Source organism: Dipodomys spectabilis, unplaced genomic scaffold (genome assembly GCF_019054845.1).
Source record: "Dipodomys spectabilis isolate Male_0828 unplaced genomic scaffold, ASM1905484v1 ptg000138l, whole genome shotgun sequence".
Taxonomy (NCBI): domain Eukaryota; kingdom Metazoa; phylum Chordata; class Mammalia; order Rodentia; family Heteromyidae; genus Dipodomys; species Dipodomys spectabilis.
In genome coordinates this window covers 4,335,332-4,361,184 of record NW_024870815.1, presented here as the reverse complement: position 1 = coordinate 4,361,184, position 25,853 = coordinate 4,335,332, and the positions used below count along the sequence as shown (strand labels likewise).

General features: G+C 40.5%; 1 protein-coding gene across 2 annotated transcripts in view; it reads right to left on the bottom strand.

The window, feature by feature from the left end:
- Positions 1-25,853, bottom strand: part of Rai14 (retinoic acid induced 14) — a 120,593-nt gene that overhangs the window by 70,614 nt on the left and 24,126 nt on the right. For both annotated transcript variants that reach the window (XM_042690517.1, XM_042690518.1), the window contains exon 2: positions 24,031-24,112. In XM_042690517.1, coding sequence (XP_042546451.1) covers positions 24,031-24,066 — 36 coding nt within the window. In that variant the 5' untranslated portion in view covers positions 24,067-24,112. The remainder of the gene's footprint in view (positions 1-24,030; positions 24,113-25,853) is intronic.

The following is a 25,853-nucleotide window of genomic DNA, read 5'->3' as shown; positions in this document are numbered from 1 at the left end:
TTAAAAAAAAAAAAAGTAAGTGACCGAGCACCAGTGGCCACTACTACCTCGCTACCCAGGAGGTGAGATCTGAGGACCATGGTTCAAAGCCAGCCCAGGTGGGAAAATCCATGAGACTCTATCTCCAATAAACCACCAGAAAACCAGAAATGGCGCTGTGGCTCAAATGGTAGAGCACTAGCCTTGAGCTGAAGAGCTGAGGGAACAGCACCAAGGCCCAGAGTTCAAGCCCCACAACTGACAAAAAGAAAACAAACACAACAAGAGTCCTGGCAAGACTAATTTTGCCAACTGGATCATGGTGCTTGCAGTGGGCAGAATGCAATATGTCAGTTAGAGGCCATATTTTGAAGACCTAACTATTATGCTCTGCCAACCTGACACAGAGATCAAGGCTTTTGAATTAAATAGGCCAGGCATCACATCTCAACTCTGTCACTCCTAGAGCACTGGGAAAGTAAATATTTTAATTTCTCTAAGTCTGTAAAATGAGGATAAAACCACCTACATTGAAAGGGAAACAGCCATTATAATATCGAGGGACTACTTTTTTAAAATGTTCTCTTTTATCTTTGGCTACCCTAAACTCCTCTGGCCCAGCAATGTTCTAGTCAGGAGGCTCCCTGTAGAATCAGCATCTGGGCTTGAGGTCTCTCTCTTTTTGCTAGCCTGAGTTGACTTTCATTACACTCTTACCCCAAGAGCAAAGCTGTTGTTTTCAAGGTTGAGCTACTACAGGTCTAATCTTAATAGAATCAGCAAAGCAGCACTGATGCCCCTTATCAGAGAGCAGGGCAGCAAATGAGAAACAGAATCCTGGGGCTAAGAATGTCTGATGATGTAACAAAGGTATTTAGACACAGTAGAGTTCATAGTATACACTCTTGGCTTTGTGCTCCACAAAATATGGTTAATCATTATTGTTTGTGATCAGGTCTTACCCCCTTCCCTGTCCAATAATTACTTAACTGGCCAATATCTCTTATTTATGCCAACATATGATCCAGAGTGCATGACCTTGACTTTAACAAGGAATGAAACCACCCAGCCCTGAAAATCAATCTAACATTCAGTCTGTAGCACTATGGCTGCCACACCCACTACAAGATACATAAATAACATCAATGGTGTTTCCCTCCACTTCCCATCCTACGCAATCCAATGCCACACTTACAGTTTCCTCTCTAAACCCACAAAATGATTTGGAAAATTTCATATGCTTCATGTAAAATTTAAAGGCTACTCTGAAACCTGGGTTGAGGATTGGAAACCACTGAAGAAAGGTCTAAAATCGACACTTGAAAAACTAGAGAGGAATCTTTTATTTGTAAAGAGCCTTTATTAGTTGAAACTCTGTGGTTTTGCTCATATGTGGAATCTAGACCTAAAAATACTAATAATAATATGACATGATTATAAAAGGAAGACTAAAGAAGAGAAGAGAGGTGATAGACAGGATGTCATAGGAGTATATTACATATACCTATGATAATAGCACAATGAAACACACCACAAACTTTAAATGGAGAGAAGAAGAGGGAAAGGTATTAGGAAAGAGCAGTATATCACAGAGGCTCAACACCTATGTGCATATATTCATATAATATAATATGTATCAAAATGAACTCCAAGAAATAGAAACAAGGGTGTTGTTGTTGTTTCTTTGTTGTTGTTTTAATTTTCTGTAGCTTTGGTCTTATTTGTAGGTTTATCTGGCTTGGAGAGGATAAGGGGAAAGGCACAGAAATGGAGGGACGAAGGGTGAACAAATGCAACAGTGATACTGACTAGACACTATATTGAAAATAAACTATACAATCTGTGGGTGAGGACTGGAGGGAAAAACTGGGAAAGAGAAAGGGAAAAGGTGACAGTGTTCAAAAAGAAATTTACTCATGGAGCTGGGAAGGTGGCATGCCTTGCATGCATGAGGCCCTGGGTTCGATTCCTCAGCACCACATAAGCAGAAAAAGCTGGAAGTGGCACTTTGGCTCAAGTGGTAGAGCGCTAGCCTTAAGCTGAAGAGCTGAGGGACAGTGCTCAGGCCCAGAGTTCAGGCCCCATGACCGACAAAAAAAAAAAAGAAAAAAAAGAAATTTACTAATTACCTGACTTATGTAACTGTAACCCCTTTGTACATCACCTTCACAATAATAAAAAGAAATATAGATTTATATAAATATATATTTGTATATTTTGGCTTCCTTTATTGCAGCGTGACATGTGTTAGGAAAAATAAAATATTGTATTCTTCAGGGTATAAGATTTAAGGAAATATTCCTATACCTGTCCTTCTCAAGTTAACGTGCCTTCGAAAAACTTACAAAGTGAAAAAATTGTTAACCTTTTCATCTAGTTCGAAGTTACATGCAAATATATCGATGTAATTATAGCTTATATGTATGAAAAAAAATATGGATTAGATGAATTTGATCAAAGTGCATTATAGGTATGCTACAATTATCATACTGAAGCCATTTTTTACAATTAATTTGTGATAATACAAATTTTTAGGGCTGAAGACAAAGACCATGCTTCACACTTTTATCTACGGCTCTAGGACCCGGCATCTAGTAAGTGATCCACTTAGATGTCTCCTGAAACTGCATTTTCTATGGATGTTCCAGTCCCCATCCTAGACACCAATGGATTCTGCACTGCAGAACAGCATTGTGTAGCAGTTGTTTTCCCCTCACATCTTCATAATCAAAATTAAGACACTCAACACATTGAGAAATCCTGCATTAAAGAGATATACTGATTTCACTCAACACATTTCCCAAATTACTTGAAACATGGGAACATTTTCTTGTCTAGAATACTCACTGACAAGCATCCATGTGGCCTGTGATAAATTGTCCCAAAGTATCTAAAACAACATCCTACCCAGAGCTAAGGGCTCAGAGAACACCCTGGGCAAGGAACGTTATACTTCACAGAACACCTCGACACATCATTTAAATGAACCTCCTTAATAAACAATAAAGAAGAGAAATCCTGGCTGTCTTGCATGCCTCCTATCCTCCACTACCTCACCCTTAGCAGTCTTCTCTTCCTTCCTGTATGCCTGCAACTATTGAGTATTTTTCTCTTGGTGAAACCACAAGCAGAAAGTGTAGAGTATCAGTCTGCCTACCCAGCAAGTGTGAAAGAAAGTGTAAGGGAAGCCAAGTTCAAACCCCAATACTAGGAAAGAAAGGACAAATTAATTTTTAAAAAAAAAAGACTTTCTTGGACTCTTCCTACAGGATAGGCAAAATGTGACCCACAGTGGAGGCTACAGGTATAGAAAAGCAAGTCTGACCCTAAAGAAATTACAAAAGTAAAATATGGCTCAGTCAGGCAAGTGCTTCGACTTTTTAGCATATGAACAAATACCTTGGAAGTCAGATTTTTAAAAAGCATTGGTTTTTTTTTTAAATAGAAAGCTTTAGGATAACTATTCCCTATTTTTTTTTTCCCCCAAGCTTACTCTACCAACTAGAAGATCTGGGAACTTAATGGTTCTTGCTGAGGGGATGGGTTTTTCTTAGGACAAAAGCTACAAAGTGACATGAAATAAAATGTTAACAGTACACTGTTACTGATTTGTACTCCATGTTTTCCTATCTGCTGAAATATTTAATTCTCCCAAACGAATGTAGGAGGACCGTGTGACTTACTCCTGCACGTTCCTCCTCAGTGAGAACTACCGGGACCTCAGAGTCAACTTTCTGGGATGGATGAACTCCAGCCCTGGTAAGAGATTATGACTTAACATGGGTTCTATTACAGGTGACTACTGAGAAAATAAGCAGGGATCGGTGGGTCTGGGGAGGAAGAGCCTCAACATACAGGAAAGAGCTGATCTCAGACATGGCCTTTCAGAGGGAAAAGGAGCCTTTCTATATTTTGTCTGATGCTTCTGTAATAGCAAGAAATTATATTCCTATAATTTAGTGAATGAAAAGGAACAAGTACATCAAGGGGAAATTCTTTTTCATGTATCCATGTTACGGGTTGAAGGTGTCTTCTAAAAGATACTTGGAAATTTCACTCCCCACCTTCTTTCTCCAGTACCTCAGTGAGTGAGCTAATTTGGGATCAAGGTCTTTCCAGAGATGATCAAGTTAAAATGAGGTATTTTGGGTACCTCAATCAAATTATCAAAGAGAGACTGGAACGCAGAGCCAGGTGTGAAGATGTTGATCAGGTGCAGATGAGACAATGCACTACACAGGAATGACAAAGAGAACTACCAAGCTGCCCAAAGCTACAAAGAAGAGAGGGAAGCTTGTTCCTAGACAGGTGTCAGGAGGGTTAACAGCCAAGATCAAATCTTGTACCCCCAGAGCTGTGAGACAATACCAGAGGAGGCTGTTCCTAGCCACTGACTAACAGTAGCCCTATTACAGGGATACAGTTGGTTAGTGAGGAAAATAAAGGCTGCATTTCCTCACCCAGGTCAAGTTCCAGGTTCCAAGAGAGGAATGGTGGAGCCACCAGTAGTGATGGGGAGAGGAATCATTCTAATGCCCTAGGAACAAAAGTATCGACAGCTCTGTCCCTGCTCCCTGACTGCCCTTCCTCCCTGACCAGTGGCTGCTCAAGATGCTCTCCCCAGGGAGCCTTCAAAATACCCAGTCCAGGCTCCTCTCAAGAAAATCTGATTTCTTGTATGGAAATATGAAAATGTTTAGAAAGAACAAATGCCCAAGATTACATGAGCAAACTCTCCAAACATCCAAGTAGTAAAACAAAACCGTAACGACAATATACTTTAAAAAACTCAGTAATCCCAGGAAAACCCAAACTATGAAATCGACACTATATTTCTGAATGAGTACCTGGTCTATTATTATTTCATGGACAGTTTTTAACTAAATGACTCCAGACAGGTTCTCAGGTATCTGATTTTTAGATGTATCATAAGTCTTCTATATTCAGTCCCCTACCCAATAGTTTTAATAAAAAGTAAAGTTTTACCATGATATAAACAAAATGAAACTACTGACATTTTCACTGTTGCAACATAGCAAAATATCCAAGTGTCTATATCCAAAGATACAATCTATGAAATATGTTCCCTATAAATTGGAGCAAAATGGAGGTTCCCCCATTCTTTAATCTGTTTTGATAAATGACATGCTGACCACTTAACAGGTGCTATGGGTATACTGTTAGAATTCCACTGACTTCCTAAACATTTAACTTTCTTCATACTTAGTGATTCTGTAACCTTAAATGTGTCCCAAAGAGTATATTAAATTCAACCTTCAATTATACATAGATAAAACTCTTACTATAGTTAAATTTAGCTTTTATACTTAATAATTCCTTGATAGGACCTTTCCTTATTCTACTTTGCAAACAAAGTAAAATATAATATAAAGATAGTATTTTTCTTCTTCCTCTCATTCTGTCTGTCTCCATCTAGCAATCTTTCTTCTACTGCCATTTTTTCCCAAAGATTTTCTTTTCCTTTGGAGAGGAGCTAGGGGTGTAATCCTATCAAGTAAAAGACTTCTTGGCCTACACATACAAGGCCCAGAGTTCTAGGTTTTAGCAATTAAAAAAAAAAAAAGAAAAGAAAAATACAAAAAAAACCTTGGAGAGGCCAGAGACTTGTGGATTTCCTGTCTACGGCTCTACTTTGTTCTAAAGAGAAGGAGAAGAAGGAAAGAAGGAAGAGAAGGAGGAAGAGGAGGACCTGAATATTTCAAGAAAAGTTTATTACAATCAGATACTTTGTTCCCTGTTTGTTAAGTTGTAGCAATTCCAAGAACAGCCACCAACTACAGGAAGATGATCCACTGTGACTAGGTACTCTATGAGGCTTGAATAGTTCATTTAAAATGTGGGTGTTTTTTTTTTGGTTCAAGTTACTTTGGGCTGTGCACATTCTTTCAGTGAAAATACTCCCTACTCTCACACTCTTACAGGAAGCAATTACCAATGGTAACAAAGGCAGATGGGTGCTGAGAAGGGTGGAAAGAGACCTGAAGAGGAAGGAAGTAGGGGATTTAAGCATACTGAGACTTGGGAGAGCATCTTCCTTTACCCCATGTGGAAACTCAAGGAGGCAAAATGACTTGCAGGAGTCATGCACAAGTAATTGGCAACGCTCAGGTCAGTGAGCAGAGCTGTTCTTCTGTCTATAAGAGAACGTGCCAAGTCCTGATGTAATCCAGAACTTAACAGCAAAATGTGGAGCCAGAGTCTCTGGCCTCAAGTTTTATGTATTTGTCATTTCTTAGTAGGCTACCAATGCTAGAGGGGTGAGGGGTGAGAACTGGAGGACTGGATGGACTTTGCTGAGGTTACTGACTCTCATTTAAAAAAAAAAAGAGAGGAAATGCTTCTCTGGAAGTTCAAAGGACCACATGTGGCATGTCTAGAAGGCTCAACCATGTCCGTTAGATGGCTCAAATAATAACCTGGAATTTAAGGCAGAGAATAACACCTCCGCCATAATAGGATCCAGCAGCAAAGAGTAAAATATACAGTTCAGGAATTCAAATGTATGTGCGAGGTATAATCAAGATGCTAACCAATCCAACAGTAGACCCAACACCAATACAAGGAGGGTTTAAAATGAAAAATTTTCCCCCAAGTTCAAGAACTTTGGAGCTCAAATATCATCTTTAAAATGTCAAACAGAGTACAGCTCAGTGGCAGAGTGCTCAGCATGCAAAGGCCAAGCATTTTTAAAAAGTCAGTGTAAATGGGCAAATACCAGCCTCACATCCACTGCACAGTGTGAGACATTCTAAATAAGGACACAAATATTGTACACAGGGAGAAAGTAATCTTTGAGTAATACCATATTTATGTTTGACTTGCAAGAAATCTTCATTGTGATCAACTTAATGAGTAACTTTTAATAATTTTCACATTCCCTGGGTCACATAAAGTCAAAGTTGCTGAAGTGGATGATTTAAACTTTTCAAGGAAAACTGAATTATGGGAAGGTCAAGTCCCCTTTTAAAAAGTGTATTAGGAAGCATTGCAAAAATAAGGAAGCGGTTACCAATTTGAGCCCCAAGAATGGAAACTCCCTCATATGGACAGAGAACATTAGGGCAGAACAAGACAATCCCTGGTCTGGAAAAACACATAGAAAAATAAAGACTACATAAAAGTGAAAATCACAGCATTAAAAATTTCACTGGGTCAATGTCGCACATTGAAATGAAGGAGGACAAAGGACAAGTAGTGAGATCAGTAATTCAATACAAGGCTTGTGCGCATACCAAAAGACAAAATGAACTGGGGCCATCAAATGGGTCCCTCAAAGGCAAATGCTGTGGACTGGCAGATGTTTGCAGACTCTCCCTAAACAAGGTGGTGCAAACAGGTGTTCTGTGTCTAGACTCACTCCATTTCCAATCTTAAAAGGTGTGATTTTTGCTTTTTTCAAGTTTTTTTTTTTCTTTTTAGGATTTAACACAGCATTCCTTAAGAGAAATGCAATTCATAGCTTTTATTTTCTGATAGCCAGTTTTTGGCGATTAATGTGATCTAATAATCACCAAAGTTGTGCGTGCGTGCGTGCGTGCGTGCGTGCGTGCGTGCGTGCGTGTGTGTGTGTAGAACCTGGGCTCTGTCCCTAAGCTTCTTTTTGCTCAAGGCTAGCACTCTACCACTTGAGCCACAGTGCCACTTCCAGCTTTTCTGAGGTTATTGGAGATTAGATTTCATGTACTTTCCTGCTTGGGCTGGCTTTTAACTGCAATTTCAAGTGTCAGTCTCCTGAGAAGCTAGGATTACAGGCATGAGCCACCAGTGCCTGGCACGACTGTATATTTTTAGTTCACATCAATTCCTGTGTTACGTGTTTATTGGCAAGATGTGGCATCTCTTTACAGTCAAAAAAGTAAATCCACATATCTATTCTAAAATTAATTAGCCATTGCCCAATATCTGAATTACCTTTTTAGTTTAAGTATATTGAAATAATTAAAATTTAAGTTAATAAACTTCAGGTCCTTAATCGTAGAGCTATCATGAGGCAAACCTCTCCCACAAATATTCTCCTTATTTCAATTCCCCATGGACTGTAAATCACCCAGTAAAGCTGAAGCTATCCCACAGGGAGAGAAGGATAATCACTTCTTTATCATCCAAACCTGTATGGAATTTAGCTTACAGAATACAAAAGGGGACCAAATAGGAAATGCCTCTTAAAACACACACACACACACACACACACACACACACACGCACACTTAGAGACTAGACGTATGTCTGCAGTTCAACTAGAGAGCTGTATTCTATCAAAAATACCAAATCTGATAGAAGGATCTATTACTAAAAATTACAAAGTATTCAGGGGAAAAAGAAAAAGAGTAGAATCTTTTGCCTTTCTAGCTTAACAAAGATCTTCACAAATTACTTAGGAAGGAGGGGGTACTTTTCTAAAACTTCCATTTTCCTATAAGGAAACAAAGGCTTGGAAAACTTACACAGAGGAAGTGGAATGCACAGAATCTGAGCTCAACTAATGAACTACACTCTTAGGTAATGAATCTGCATCTGCACAGAAAACCTTGCCCAACAATGCAGGCAAGGAATGATTACTTACAGCTTGGTGGAGTTCAGGGAACCCAGCCAGGGCAAAGTATATAAAAGGAAGTGTTCATCTATACAACTGCCCATTCAAAGCCTCTCCTCAGCACAAGTGTGTAATCTGTCAATCTCTCATTGTTGGAGTGACTCACCATTCCCTCTGGAATGTAAAAGTCCCGGGGTGGACCCGAGTAAGTCATAACTTTGTTTTCTTGCAGGTAGTGTAATGTCTCAGGAGAACTGGCCACAATAGACCTCCAAGTTCAGTTTGTTTCAGAATCACCAAAGGGCAGAGGATGAAATGCAGAATACTGGGTAAGCCCTTTTGTAATGTCTGATTAGGGAAGATCTGAATCAGAGCCCAAGAATTTCTAACAAGTTCCCTGGATATGTTGATGTTCAGGTCTGCATATATCACTGAAAAGGCCCCTGAACTGGACAATGCAGGCACCTGACAAGGAAAGAAAGGAACCATCACAAATTCTTTTTTTTTTTTTTTGGGTCCGGTCGTGGGCCTTGAACTCTGGGCCTGGGCGCTGTCCCTCAGCTCTTCAGCTCAAGGCTAGTGCTCTACCACTTGAGCCACAGCACCACTTCCGGCTTTTTCCTTTTTGCTTATGTGGTGTTGAGGAATCGAACCCAGGGCCTCATGCATGCAAGGCAAGCACTCTACCACTGAGCCACCTTCCCAGCCCCATCACAAATTCTTAAATGATCCTTGTTCCTTGTGCAGTTTTCTAGTCTACAAGGGTTGAGAAGGTATCTCCTTGAACCTGCAGATCTGGCTGGAGGACTCAGGTAGCAAACTTCGTTTTTCATTTAACGAGCCGCAGAAACACACACCCTTGCCCAAGAGGGCTGAATTCTCATGAACTTACTGAATCTTAAACCATCAGAGCCCCTCAATAACCTCAGTCATTGTTAAATAAAATGACTGCATAAACTAGGTGTCAGTGGTACATGCCTGTAATTCTAGCTTCTTGGGAGGCCGAAATCGCAAAGACTGAGGGAGGTTCAAAACCATTCTGGACAGAGGCTGGGAAGGTGGCTCAGTGGTAGAGCGCTTGCCTTGCATGCCAGAGGCCCTGGGTTCGATTCCTCAGCACCACATAAGCAAAAAAGAAAAAAAAGCTGTGGCTCAAGTGGTAGAGCGCTAGCCTTGAGCTGAAGAGCTATGGGACAGTGCCCAGGCCCAGAGTTCAGGCCCCACGACCGGACCCCAAAAAAAAAAAAACATTCTGGACAAAGCGTATGGAGACTCATCTCTAAAATAATCAGCAAAAAAGTCAGACTAGAGACATAGTTCAAGGGGTAGAGTGCCAGCTAAGAGTTAGAATCCTGAATGGGCACTGGCTTTGAGTTCATGTACTAGCACATTCACACAAAAGGATTCACATATAATTTTGTATAAACCTCAGGCTTCACAAAATCCAATCTGTCCTTGGAGACCTCTCGTCCCAATTTAAAAGTTTTGGGTTTTTTTGCTTTTTGTTTTCCCTACGAACAAAACAAGAGGTTTCAAAAGTCACAAATATGTTTAGGAGTGGTTTTTACCGTTACAATAATATCAAACAGCAACATCTTAAATGACTGTTTAATAAGGACCTCACATATATCAAGAATTATTACAACCTGATAGTGCTGTTTGTGAAATATTTGTGGAAGAGAAACCAGATGTTAGTGTGAGGAGGGGTTACTGTCAGAGCCTGGCAGAGCCTGGCATTCAGGGAACACTCACCAGCTTTAACCTGAGGTGGCGCACTGAGAAGCATTTCTTACCCCATGAAGTTAAGCTGTTCAGAATCTTTACACAAGCTATGGCTAAATGATGCACATATGTATAAAAATCACATAATAATTCTATCAGAATATCTTTTAAATGAGGTTGAAAACAAGTGTCCATCAAAAGCACTGTTTCAGTTAGTTTCCCGTAATGTAAAAGTGGTCCTAATCGTGACCTTGGTACCACTAAGACACTGATATCAGATTGTAAAAGCAATTCTGTTTCATCACTCACAAACTGAAAATAACTGGAAATGTCTGTACTTTTATTCTTGTTATTATTTTCTAAACAATGTGGTACACATAGCATTTACAAGCTATTAGGTTATCACAAGAAATAAGAGATGAATTAATTTACACAGCATTCGCAATCCATTTGGCTAATATAAAAAGAAATCACCAGGTTGTATGCAAACGGTATTTCCTTTTTCACAACGGACTTGAACAATTCATTATTTGGTATTTGTGGGGATCCTAGAACCAATCCCCACCAGACACTGAAAGAGCACTGCACACAGCACAGGTAGGTTGTAAATAACAGGCCAGGATCTCCAATGCTGCTTGTTAATGTCACATAGCGTGTCTTTCTGTCCATGGTATTTATAGCAATAGAGTCCTAGATATTAAGCAGAAAGGAGCTGGGGGTAGGGGGGGAGTGTGTGTGAGGACAACTAGGTACTCTCATTTAACAGCATCATGTCATTCACTCATTCATCCTGACTTGTACCAGGAGCTGATGCCATAGGCAGAACCAGGACAACAATCCTATACTGCCTATGGGTCTATGGTACCCAGGCCTACCACCTGCCACCACAATCCACATGTGATCAAGGGGAGAGGGCTTGGTATACCCTCCTGAAAGCTTTGGAAGATGTAGGAAATCAATAGAAACAGATTCCCAGGACTATGGGACTTATTCAATGAACAAAACAATCCATTGGACCTAGTTCCAGAAGTCTCCTAACCTCCCTAATCCTCAAGGCCAAATGGCAGTCCTTGTTATTTTAAACACAGAAAGCAATACTAAAAATCTTTCCCTCTCAAGTCCCGGTATGCCTTGGAGATCCTCCTTGGTCTCTCTGCCCTACTTCTCTCCAAAACAGGTTTAACCACTTTGATTTCCCAATTCTCCACCCCATTCTTATCTCTGGCACTGCAGGCTTTCAGACTGATAATGCTGGGCCTGGAGAGCAGGCTCCACTGAAGCATGTTTTGGTCAAAGTTTACTCTTGGTTATCCTCTTACAGTTGCCACTGGCAAATGGAATGAGGAATTTGAAATTCAATTCCAGGCTTTTGCTCAGCAGGCTGGATCTCTGGACAGTCATGACCTGAGTGCATCAGCAGCAGTGCGGTCCATATGGGGCTCCTGGAGTTGGAGTCCTCAGGGACAGTCCTAATCCCTGCTTGAAACCCAGTGGTTGTCGGCCAAATGTTGAGGAGAATTAGGTCTCCCTCTAAATTCTTTCATTGACATCCTCTTCCTCTGGTGCCTCAGAATGTACCTTACTTAGAAACAAGGTGAGTGCAGATGCAATTAGTGAACAATAAAGTAGTAGGACTGATGTTCTTATAAAAGGGGAGATTAAGACACAGACATGCCCACAGGGAAAATGCCATGTGAAGAGGAAGGCAGAGCCAGGGCTGAAGCTCCTATAAGCCAAGCAGTCTCAAAGATTGCCAGAAAACCAGTAAAAGCTAGAGGAAACACGTGGTTTAGATTCTCCACATCTCCCTAATAAAGAACCAGTCTCACTAATTGGCACCTCAGTTAAGTCTTCACCCATGTGAGGTAATAAATTCCAGAGTTGAAGCCATTCTGTGGTACTTGTGACAGCAGCCCTAGGAAAGCAGCAGAGCTTTACTGTGACTATTACAAGTTTTCTAAAAAAAAAAAAAAAAAAAAAACTACAGCAACAAGGAAACCTGGAGCTGAGAACAAGTCTTCTCTCATAACAAGGAATAAACAAATTATAACTGAAGTGGCTAAAATAAAGCTGGCAAGCAGGTACATTTTAGTGTTAAAGAATTATTTCTTAAGCATTCCCTTTTAATTAAAGATTGCTTCTTTGTTTTTGTTTCCTAATGTTTGTGCCTACCTACTAAGCTGCTTAGTGAAATGCCAAGTGCAAATATAAGCCCAGGCCAGATTTCTCAGGAGATGGGGGGGCCCTTACCCAGGGGCTGGCGCTGCTCCTGGTAGGGTGTGGCCACACACTAGAGACCTTCCCTTACATATCAACAGGAATCTAGGCTCCCTCCCTGCGCTTCACCACACACCCACTCAAATCCCATCCTTCCAACAGCAGCCACCACCCTAGCCTTGGCCCCAGGCCTGGCCCTTTTTTCCGGTTATATTCTCTGAAAATCCCCAATCATCCTGCCAAAATATAATAATTTTGGAACTTCACTCTTCAGTTTTATTCACTCCACCCCAACCCTGAGCTTTTAATGCTGTACAACGATGTCCGTCCCCTGTGGAACTTCATTTCCTGTTAGTTGTTCGCATATCCCTTCCTCGCCAGTTAGTCCCTTCACTCCACCTTACTCTTGATATGCCCCCCCCCCATCAGTACTGGTCTCCTCTATTAATGGTAACCTCCTCAGCCAAGGTCTCCCAGGCTCCATGGTTCACCGCTTCTTTAAGGCTTTCCCTCACATTTCTGTGGTACTGGCTGTCCATCTAGCATAACATGTGGCAGAAGTCCGGCACTGCTTCAGTTGTTTATCTATATCTGTCATATGAGCTCAACTAGACAGGAAACTTTTTGAGACCACAGAGAACCTACAACTGCCACCAGATGCCATGCTAGCCACTAGGATTTAGAATTTTCTGAGAATTTACTATGTGTCTAATTTTATCCTAATCCTCATCATAATACTTAAGAGAGGTGCTGGTCTCACCTGAAACACAGGGGAGAAAATTAAAGATCAAAAAGATTATAAAACTTACCCAATATCACATAAATATTAATGGGTAAGAAGGGGGAAAAGACAGAAAACAAGGCCAAGAAACAGGGCAATGGGTAAGCTGAGGACAAGCTGAATAACCAGAGCCTCAAGAATGTGAATTCCTCTCTGCCCATTTGGAAGGATGTCGTTCGCGTGCGTGCGTGCGTGCGTGCGTGCGTGCGTGTATGTATCTGAAGGGAGGGCTTTTTAGCTGTTCAATGCTTATTCATAAATAACTCGTAAGACTGTAATGAGCATGCCTACCAAGTTTATAGATGACTCAATGGGATTCTGATAGGAACTATAATGCAAAAATCAGAGAAATAGATTACTCTAACATAAAACAGAACTTAACAAAGTTAACTAACAAAGCAAAATTTAAGTGGGATAAAGTGTCTGGGTTCCAATATCTAATAGCATAAGTACCTGAAGAGAAATAAAGCAAGCAATATGTGTATGAATGAATGAATGTATGTATGTATGTATGTATGAATAGGGCAATGTAGCTACAAAAATAATGCCATGAAATTATATAAAAAAGTACATGTCTAGTGTAAACATTACATTGATTTTAATGTTATTTTGGAACAAATTTAAAGTTTTTCTGAGAACTGTACAGCTCAAAAACTGTACAATTTGGAAACCAAACTATTGCATCTGCTCAGATGAAATTAATGGTGCAATAAAGAATCCTCAGATTTCACAATTTACATGTTGACTGAATACAGGGACTCCATGTAACCCAAAGCTAAGCTGATAACATATAATTGAAGGTTGACATCATTCCCCAACTTTTCAGTGAAGGTATAAGATCGGATTATGATAGGTCTATCTGTGAAAGCAACCCCAAAATTATGACTGTAAAGTGGCACTTAAAAGAACCTTGTTAATCCCATATCTTATCAGATCAAGTCACTCAGTGTATTACAAGACTTAAAGGAAAACCCTAACAGATTGTCACCCCCTGATGAAACTGAGGAGCAGTTTCCATTCTTAACATAGGAAAAGGCATTTAACTTCACCTAACAAAGCCTACTGCAAATGAACTTTCACCAACATAACAATGGTACTGGGTAAGTACCAATCAACAATCACTTCTAGGGGAAAAAAGCAATGAAAACTTCATTATCACTAAAGAATGGGAACATTCTGGCTTAAACATTCAAGTCTCATATGAAACTGTGGAAATGGCCTGTGGCTAAGTAAACTGTCTCCAGAACCCACACTCTCTTTCCCTCGCCCTAAAGATTTGGCTAGTTTCATGGCTGCCAGCTATAGGATATTTTCCTGCCTCCCTTGCAGCTAGAGAGGTACATGTGACTAGGCCCAATCAGTCCCACATAAGGACAATGGTTTATGATTATACCTTTCTTTCTGGTCCCCTGAAACTTGAATGTTGATTACACAATGGGGGAATGCTGTCCACCAGAGTTGATAATGCAACTCTCTCTACATATACAAATTGACTATAGTATGGTATACATGGAGGGAAGTTCAATGGTGTAACTCCTTTAAATAACTACCTTACAATTTCACAAGATGAATTCCAGGAAACTGGAACATGCTTTATCACAGAGGGAGAGGAGGGATGTGGTGTGCAGTCAAGGTGGGGTAGATGAATGAACAGAGAAGGGATGTACACATGTAAAAATAGAACCAGGGGATGGATGGCTATGAGCAAGGAAGCCAAGCAAGTTCAAGACCCAGAGCCACATTTTTCTTTGTTTTGTGCCAGTCTTGGGACTTTTGTTCTCAAAGCTAGTGCTCTACCACTTGAGCCACAGCTACACTTCAGGCTTTTTGGTGGTTAATTGGAGATAAGTGTCTCACGGACTTTCCTGCCTGGACTGGCTTCAAATCATGATCCTCAGATCTCAGCCTCCTGAGTAGCCAGAATTAAGTGTGAGCTACCAGAGCCCAGCCAGAACCATGTACTTTAAAAATTAAATAAAAGCAGGTAAACCTTCCTAGTGCATTTAATTTGGATATCCAGGATATGTAATTATTTAAAGATTATTAAAAAAAAATCTTAGGACATTTGACACAATTTAGAGGGTGTGATAGCTGAAGGTATGACATCTGGTTTGCATTTTATGCTTATAAAATATCTCTATTTTGACTGGCCATATCTGAAATGCTCAAGGACCACAGTGGCTAGCCTAGTGGCTGGGAGAAAGCGGATGGGCTCGGGTCCTTCCTTCAGGAGTCTATGGAGTGGATCTGCCCTGCTGGCCTTTAGCCTGCTTGAAACTTTTACTTCAGAAGAAACAATGTCCACTTTGTTTGCACCACTGCAGTTCTGGTATTTTATTGGAACAGCTTATTCTGTCAACTTCTCATTTATGAAGAACTTCCATTTTTGCAAAGAATGGACAGGTTTACAAATTCACATTGACTCTCATCAAAAAACCCTCCAAAAATATAGGCCAAAGCCAGAAAGTTGCCATAGAAATACCCTGAGCAGTGGGAAATACATTTCAAAATAATCATATCCGAAAAGAGCATGTGGTTCCTTAGACTTGTTCTTTTCTCATAGTATCAATCTCTGTGCCTCCCAGAAAACCAGCCCACTGGGCAGCTGAGGAGGGAGGAAAGAATTAGAGAATGTCAAATCATTTGGCTCCTAAGAAAATGAAAACTTAAATCCTCTCAGGCAGTGTTTCCCAAAACAAAGAAAGAATTTTCAATAAAGCATAGAAACTAACAATAGAATAACCTTGTGGATCAGAATACGGTAAATCTTCCTTTTGTAAAAGGAGGTAGAGACTCAAGAAACAACCAAGCCAAGGCTAGTGACTAATATCGTTTTTATAGACATACTGGGTCTTGGGTTAACACCCTCTCTATGACCACATAAATGAAAATAACCACCTTTATACAGCAAAAATCTCTGGGCACAAACCCAAGAGCTAATCTCAGAGGACGATTCAGAAGCAATTCCTGTCTCACTCCCAAGAAGCAGTTACACAAAAAATTTGCTAAACATGTAGGTCAGTCAACAATAGTCTTTCTTTAAAATTATCAGATAATTAATTCATAATAAAGAGATACGAGACAGTGAGCCAGATGACTCACTATTTGTGTATGCTATCAGATTTCCCTAAGTTTAGAGGCCAGGTTCAGAGTTCCACACTAGTCTCCACAGACTCATGTGTAAGCAAGAAGGATGGCCTGGGGTAGGTACTTTGAAACTGTGATCCACTTAGCTAGCCATGGTGCTCCATTTAAGCGTAAATGTGTCACTGGCTGCAATGAGAGAGAAGCAGCCTTACCTGCTCTCTCTACCTTCAGAACTGAAGTCTGAAAATGCAGGCAGCTCTCAGGAAACAAACCAACCAGGCTATCCTTAGATCCTTGCCTGCCTCAGAAGGATGCTACCAGCAGGAAGAGCTCTGCTACTACAACAAGCGTGGATGATGTAAAATCATTATATGGGTCTTAAGTTTAGGGACATGAGATGAATTTACTCTGTTTAGAGTTTCTGAATTTAGGGCTGGGAAGGTGGCTCAGTGGTAGAGTGCTTGCCTTGCATGCATGAGGCCCTGGGTTCGATTCCTCAGCACCACATAAGCAGAGAAAGTCGGAGGTGGTGCTGTGGCTCAAGTGGTAGAGCGCTAGCCTTGAGCTGAAAAGCTGAGAAATAGCACCTAGGCCCAGACTTCAGGCCCCACAAGCACAAAAAAAAAAAATTCTGAATTTAGTAATATTGATGACATATGTGCACCTGCGTATATATTAACAACGGGGGAAAAGTACAAAAAAAAAACAAAAAACAAAAAAAACAAAGAACCACACATCCTGATCTCTGTCATTTATCACAGTTTGTGACTTGCCAAGTAAGTCTTCTTCCCTCAGCTTCCTTTCTTCCTATGAAAATGCCATCATCATAGTGGACTTTACTAGCTACAGTTCGGTGAGCCTTAAGTGACAAGAAATACCAAGCAGTAGAGCATATGGCTAGCAAGGTTCAGGCTTTGAGTTCAAATCCCAATACTTCCAAAAAGAAGGGAAGGGGAATGGGATGAGGCAGGGAAAAGAGAACAGGAAGAGGAAGGGAAAGGGGAAGGGAAGAGAAAAGGAAGGGGGATGAAAGACAAAGAGAAAGGAAGATAGGCAGGGAAGGAAGGAGACAAGGGAAGAAGGAAACCGAGGGAAAAAGCAAGGGAGCAAGGGAACATACCAAATACTGGACACTGCCTGGCACCTGGTGAGCATTCAGTGCACAAGCGCTATTCTTTACCTTCGTATTCTTTATCTTCGTTAGCAAGCTGTACTTGTCACTCTTGCTACTCTGAAGTAGGCATGGCACCACTGAAAGGTGTGATATTCCCACCTCACCGGTGGACAATGAAAGGAGTCCCCAAGATAAGAGGAGCTGTGTGTTTATTGAGTGGGAAGAAGTGAGAGAGAGCTCTGAGAAACTGCTGTCGGATGGAAAAGCATGGAACAAATTCATAGGCTGAATTCATAGGAGGATTTTTGCAGATGGTACAACTTTTTAATCAATGAGGTCAAGAGACTAAAATGAGGTCAATAGAGTAAGCCCTATACAATATGACCAGTGTCTTTATAAAAACAAGAAATGTGGACAGAGACAAGCACACAGAGAGAATGTCATATGGCAATGAAAGCCAGGCTTAGGATGATGTACCCACAAGCCAAAAACTACTGGCAAAATGGCACAATCTAGAAGAGGCATCCAACAGACTCCCTGATGGCCGTCCCAAGGAACTACCTTTGCCAACACTTCAATCACAATTCTAGCCTCCAGGACTGTAAAAACAATGAAATTCTGCTGTTCTAAGTTTCATCCAATTTGTAGTGCTTTGTCAGAGCAGCCTTGGCCAACTAATACAGCAACTAGTCAGCAAGCAAATGTCTCATTTTCAAGGCTCTGAAAGATACACAACACTTGACTGAATTTCTCTGCAGAACTTCACTGGAGTCTCAGACCTCTACTCAATGAGGTCATCACTAATACATTGAAAAATTACATCTATGAGCAAAGAGGCTTAGCTCAATGCTGAATTTGGCCAAAGTTCCTCGGTCTACAGAGTAATTTGTATTTTAAATCTTCCTATTTGTGTATGGAGTGGGGGATGGGGCAAGAGGAAGGAGGTTCAAGCATTGGTAAACACTTATTATACAAATGATTAAAAATGCCTTGAAAAAATACTTTGGCACAGATGTGGCTAAGTACGCTTATCTCAACAGGCAGCAAATTCAGACCCTGGACTGAGCAGAATGTGTCTGGTTCCTCAAGATTCACAGGTTGGTGCATTTCCTTGAATGAAGGTTGCAACAGTTGGTAGCTGCTACACAAAGTTTATCACTAATTTCATCTTGTGCAAAGCATGTCATTTTAAATGGGCTGTTTTGATCTTTTTAATGGAATATCCACTTGCCTCCATGTGACAACGGAAAGCACAACTGGAAACAGAAATCTTTCATAAAATTAAATGCACACCCACAAAGTAAACTGTGAAGCCTTGTATCCCCATGGAGTGGCATTTCTCAAAGATTTGTTGCAAAGATCTTTCAGTTCCATTTCCTACCCTTCAACTTCCACCCATTTCACTCAATGCAGTAAAATTGGCATTTGAAAAGAAATTCCAGAAGCCTGAGCATTTCATTAGCAAAGGGAAGTCCCAACCTTCTTGGCTTCCATTCCCATGATGACAGCTCATTTTTCCAAGTGGAACCACATACCAGTTGCTGCAAATATTTAAAGAGGTAAAGAAGCCACTCGCAAACTAAAAGATAAAAGATGAAAAACAGTCTACCCATTTTTAAACTAGAATGAAAAATTACAGTGCTCTACTGAAATACTCAGAGCCAGGAAGTGGCGGTGTAGCTCAAAGTGGTAGAGCACTAGCCTTGAGTGCAAAAGCTCAGGGATAGCACGTAAGCCCTGAGTTCAAACCCCATGTCTGACCAAAAAAAAAAAAAATTAAGAGAGTGTTAAGGAGGACAACAGTTATATTTTATGTTGGGGTAAGCGGAGGGTTGGGAAGGAAAAACAACGAAAACAAGAGAAGAGGTGACACTGTAACTGACTTATGTAACTGTAACCCCTCCGTAAATCACCTTTACAATTAACAATATTAAAAAAATGTTATTCTAACCCAAGTGCTTAGTGCAAAGGACTATATATAATTAGAAGCATATTAACATGAACTCCAACTTATAGAAACAAGAGGTTCTCATTTGACCCTGTATATAGTTCGTTCATTTTTCTCCATTGTTTTTCTTTCTTCATTTCTCTTAGTTTTTTTGTACCTTGTGTTTTGCATAATAGACAATGCAATATGTGAAGGGAAAGGGAATCACAGAAACAACAGGACAACGGATGAACCACAGCAACATTGATACTCACTTGATACTATGCTGGATATGAGCCTTACAACTTGAGGGGGGTAAGGAAGGGGTAAGTGGGAGATAAAGAGGGATGGTAATGATTATTAAAACACATGTACTTATTGCCTTACCTATGTAACTGTATCCACCCAGCTCAGCACCTTTCCAATTAAAAAATTGAAATTAAAATTTAAAAATATATGTTAAAAAAGAAGAAGAAAAAAAAGAAATACTGAGAGCCAGACCAAGACACTGTCTTGGATTCCTAAAGTCTTACAATTTTGCAGTGTCAAGGGCAAGTTTGGGAACTCAGTCTACCCATTGTGCTAGTATTCCTCTTATATCCTTCTTAAGAGAGCATTTATCACCAGCCTTCACATTTAATAACAAGCTATATCATCTTGAAGGTCCCTTGAGTATTTATAATCAATTTGTAATTCAGCTTTAGTTATTTCCTGAATGCTTTTTTTTCCTCCTCCCCTTTTTTCTTTTACATTATTTTTGTTTCATTTTATTTTGAGATAGGGTCTTATTTTGCAGCTCAGTCTGGCCTGGAACTTGATAGCCTCAAACTTACCTTCTTCCTGAGCCCATCTCTCAAGCGCTGAGATTATAAGCAAGTGTTTGTCACCATGACCAACTCACCAGCTTCTTAGGAAGAGCAAGAACCACCATACTTTCCATTTCTCTTCTATCCCTTCTCCATTATCTAAAGCTAGTGTTAAGACTTCCCAAAATTTACCATCATAAATGTGAACTGAACACTTCCATCTACCACAGAAGGTCCTTAGTTCTCTTTAGCTTCTGTCAGTACCTTCACAGGGTCCCAAATAAATTTGGAGATCAAAGCAATGATCAATGACTCTACCTAACCACAACCCACAGAATCACGCTCGGTCCCTCACTACACCCACAGAAAACCCTTTGGACATCAGGCTGAGTCAAAGTCAGATGTGCTGAAAGGATCCTGTGAATTACATTTCTACCTCCTGGGTGGCAGAGGGACCTAAAGGTCATCCACAAGGCTGCTTGGAATCACTCTTGTCCCTCCTCTTACTCCTTTTTATTCTCAATGGCCATAACTGAGCTGGCTGACACTTCCAAGACAGTGACTAGATGAAATGTGATCCCACCAAGGGGTCACCTCTCATCCCTTTATGTAAGCATGAACCTGATCTGCCATCCTCTTCTTCTAACCCCCAGAAATACAAAGAACTCTTTCACTCTCCTCTGCCACACACAAAGAAAACTGGGTGGTTGATGGCTCAGGATATTTGAGTAAGACCACTCCCTTCAGGTGAAGATTATAGCTTAGCTCATTTAATTAAATGTAATCATTTGTACATTTTGTTTTTTTTCTAGTAACAAAAGTAAAACATGTATGTAGATACTGCTCCAAAAATATCAACTGTCAACTAAAACCAAGTCTCCCTTGCTCACTCATATGCAACAATTGTTACCAAATTATTCTGTGTCCAGGAGTCTATAAAACTGTGTGCATGTGCATGCTGGTACTGGGGCTTGAACTCAGGACTTCAAACACAACTCAGGACCTCACACTCTCATTCAACTTTTTCTACTCACAGCTATTCTCTACCATTTAAGCCACACCTCCAGCCCAGCTCTTTTGCTATTTAACTGGAAATAAGAGTGTCTCACACTTTTTTGCCTGGACTGACTTCAAACTGTGATACTCAGATTTCAATCTCCTGAGTATCTAGGATTACACATGTGAAACTAGTACTCAGATGACTATAAACTTTTTAATCTTATTTTTTACCATGAGTTTCCCTATGGGAGAAAGGCTACTTACTAAAAGCACATATACTTCCTAAGCAAAGGCCCTGGATATGTGTCTACCATCTATTAGTGTATTTAACCATCCTAACAACCTGTGAGGTTATGCTATTTTCCCTTACTTTCCAGGAGATGAATCTAAGATCAAATGAACGAGACATTTGTCCAAGGTCACAAGCCTAAATCCAAGTTCAAGCTGCTTTTCTAGATGCTCCCTAGATCACTTGTCCTGTTTCAGAAACTAGAGTCTCCATTCCAAAATCCTTTTTGCAAAAAGTCTGGGCTCTGGGAACCCATAACCTTGGTCGAAAACATTGGTCCCACAACATAGAGCTCTAAGGACATACACACACTGCTAAACCTCCCCAGGCCTAAGTGTCTTCACCTAAGGCTTGTGGCAACGATAAATGGATTTCACAGGAAAAGCACGGCAGAGGACCTGGCAGGTAGTAGTAACTACTTTAAAACGGTTAGCTATGACGATCATACAGCTGGTTAACAAACCAGAATTGGAAAGAATTTTTTTTCCTTTTCTTCTCATATCCTCCACTTAACTACACAGTGATGTAGCTTGGAGAAACAATTTGGAAAGCCCTGTGAATTTGTCTGGCTCCATTTGACCCATTTCCTCTGCTTTCCTCCTCTCCCCCGGAACTGCTCTTCAAGCATTCCTTCTCTTCACACTCACTGCCAAAATCACAACCTTTACTGTTGCCAAACCCCAGAAGCGTTTACTAGTTATTACTGTGATTTTTTTTCAAATCATGGAATTATTTCAACTTTTATTTCAAAACTAGTTTCCAGCCATACCCTCCCTATTGTCACCAGTGTAAAAGTTTTAAGCTCCAAAGTTTATGGGTCTATCATTCCCCTCACACCCAATCTTGCTCATGTACCATGGCACTCTAAGGCTAACAAGACTGTGTTAGAATAGTCTTATTGTGTGAAGACTGAGCTACCCAAATTCCCTTAGAACGGTATTAAAAAAAAAAAAAAAAAAAAACAGCTGTTAACCTGACCTTACAACTTACAAACCCACGTCTGTACAACACTGTAGGCTTACTGGCCCTTTCCTCTCTAATTAAAAGCCAGATATGTAGGCTTGGTATCACCTGGCCAGGAGATGAGCAAGTTTAAGATTTTGGAGGGAAGAGGCAATAAGAAGAAGTTCGATTACTGGGGTCCTCCTTGCAGCCAGTGGTTAGCTATGAAGCTTTGACTATGTCAATTTACACTCTCTTTGGGTTTTAGTTACTTTATCTAATAAATGAGAAGGTGGGATCAACTTTTTTATAAGAGCCCTTTAAATGAGACTGTATTTTTGCAGTCATCCAAAAAGTATCTCTGTCTGGCCTGGGTCTTATCACAGCAGTGAGCTACATGTCATAGCTGTAGCCTTGGGAGATAAGCTTCAGCCAAAAGTAGATGTGCATGTGACATGCTAGCCCTAAAAGACATAGGCTCCATTTACCGCAAAAACACAAGTGTGCCAAGCTGTCAAAATAGAATTCATGGTAAGGCAATAAAATCCAGGTTCAATTCTAATAACCTAATTCTAAGTAATAACTGAGCAAGCCATTCTGAGGCTGAGACATGTCAGGGCTTCCATCTAAAATACCCTCCCCCTCACATGAATTTCTCTCAGGCAACAACTCTGCTTCAAGCTTCTGGAATGCAGCTAGTATAAGACTGGAATCCCAGGAGCATTTGTGAGGTAACCTTTGTCAAAATAGTACTACACGCAGCTCTGCTATGCTGTGCTACACTATGCTTTTTTTCTCTAATAAGAGAGACTGTGTTTCCTAATACTGACATCACAGTGGCTCCTCCAATCCAAATTCTTTTATGATGAACAACAGCTCACCGTTGTAATCCTAGCTACTCAGTGGGTTGAGATTGGAGCAGAAGCCATCAGGTTTCAGATCTACTTAAGTTAACCTGGGTAGCAAAACCTCTAATTAACCAGCAAAAAGCCAGAAGTGGAGCTGTGTCTCACGTGTACAATGCCAACCTTGTGTTCAAAAGTCAGATGACATAAGGCCCTGAGTTCAAAGCTCAGTATTAGCAAATTAAAATTTTAAGAAAAGAGCCCAAGAAATTCCCTGGAAGTGAAGGTACAGGCAGCAATGGGTCTTACTACAAAGGCCATAAAAGAGACTTAAATAAACTCCTTCAGGACAAAAATCACCTCCCAATTGGTACTTATTTAACCCTCTTCACAAGAACAGCTCTTTTTTAAATGACATTCTAAATCACTACACAACTTTGGAAATGCTAGGGTCTTTACTGATTCCCCTCCCTCCACTCCCCACTTAATATAATTTATTCCTTCCTCTATAAAGTATAGACCTCAAGAATTTTTTAGAAGTCATTTTTGAAAGCTGTACACATAAACATCAAAAAGGGAAGAGCACGCCCTAGCCAACAGAGTGCTTCCAGCTTCTGTCATGTATTAAGGCAGGGCCTTATCAGACAGCAATGGGAACTGTTCTTGCAGCCCTTAGAACTGAACCAGGCAGGACAGGGCAGGGCAGGGCAGGGCAGGGCAGGGCAGGGCAGGGCAGGGCAGCCAGACCGTGAGTCAAGATACACTTACATCACTCTTCCTGAACTTTGCTTTCAAGCTCTTCATGTTTAATCCATTCAGCCTTCCACAGTCCTGGGAGATTTGTCAACACCTAAGGAGAGAAATGAATGAATGAATGCAGATTCCCAAATAAACATACAGAGGTTCCCTTCGGACTGGATTGTAACATCAGCCATGGGTAGGAGAGAGATCCTGGGTCAGATGATTGTCTGTTATTGGCTAGATGGGAAGCCTAGGGGATATATGCTTTGTGCACCTGTGATGTGCTCCCTAGGATAACTGACATTTTCTAACTAATCCAAGCTTCATTTTTTGTCCTTATTCATTTTAATTTTGTCATTATTTTAACTGTCATATCACTAGTGTCTACTAACGGCATTTGGAAATATGTATTCATCATGGGCTGGCTTAATGAGCTAATTAAATTATGCATTGCTTTATACATTTACCATTTTATTATGATGAAAATACTTGAGAATCTGGTGATTTTCAAGCACATAAAACATTATTACTTATGCTAGAGTATGTGTGTATATAATATATATATATATATATAATATATATTACATTGATCCTTCCTTGTGTCCATGTTGCTGCCCCAAAAGCTCCCCTGGTAACTCTCTGGCTTCTAATGTGCTCAATCTCATCATTGCTGCTGCCATTAAAGCAGGCGCCTTTGAAAACCAGTCATCATAAAGACCTCCAATGGCATTCATCTGGAGGCCATACGGTGACTGAAGTGACAGAATGCATGTTTCCTTGGAAACTGTACACACTGTAATTACACAAGGTTAACTGCCAAGAGCTTCATCACAGAGAATATTGGGCTGGTAGTAGCTGCTCACCAAGTACCAACTCCAGGGCAATGGTTCTCAAGGCTGGCCCCTCCCATCACCCTTATCATTCACCTACATTTCTAATATAAACTCCTATGTTCTGACTGATGTATCTTCAATCTTCCCCATGTACTTTACCACCCTCCTTGGGAATAATCACTTCACTCTTCGCTTTGGTAAGTAACACATGTTAAGATTCCACATATAAATGCAGCCTAAATACTAAAAAGTTTAATTCAATTTTCACTACAGAAAATGCTGTATCTATTTGGCTATGGTTGGGATGCAGTTTGCCCCCAAGGACTCATGGCTGAAAGCTTGGTCTCTCCAGTGGTACTGTGGGAAGTGATACAATCTTCAAAGATAGAGCCTAGTGGGAGGTCTTTAGGTCATTGGGTTGGGGTATGTCCACAGAATGCTGGTCTCCCAGACTGAGTTCTTACAAAAGGACTTGTAAAAATAAAATACGAAATAAATCTTAAATCTCTTACTAAATCTCTTACTTCCCCACAATCTCATCTTTCATTTTTCCCTGACTTCTCCAAATATTTTCCTCCTTTATGGTATCATCTGCCACAAGCTAAACTGATGCTAGCGTGAGGCAGTCCTTTAAATCTACCTAACTGTGAATATACCTTTTTTTCTTTAGAAAGTTATCTAAAAACCAGTATGTCATTATAGAAACAAACACACCAAAAAACCAGACTCTATGCTAAAGTAGTTCCTCTAACTTCATTTAGCAAATATACTATCTGCCTCCTTTGGAAGATTGCAACAGTGAAAAATGGTAAGAAAAACACTTCACATTCCAGGCCATTCACTTCTTATTTGTTTTTCCAGTAGTTGTTCCTGCCCTCTGGCCCCCTCCTAAATGGCACAGTAAAAACTGCCAGGAACAATAAAACCTCTTCTTTCCACACAAATCCCAACCCACTTTAAACAATGCAAGGCTCTCCAGGTCCTCCTGGGGGCCCTGGCAATTCGGAATTGGTACTG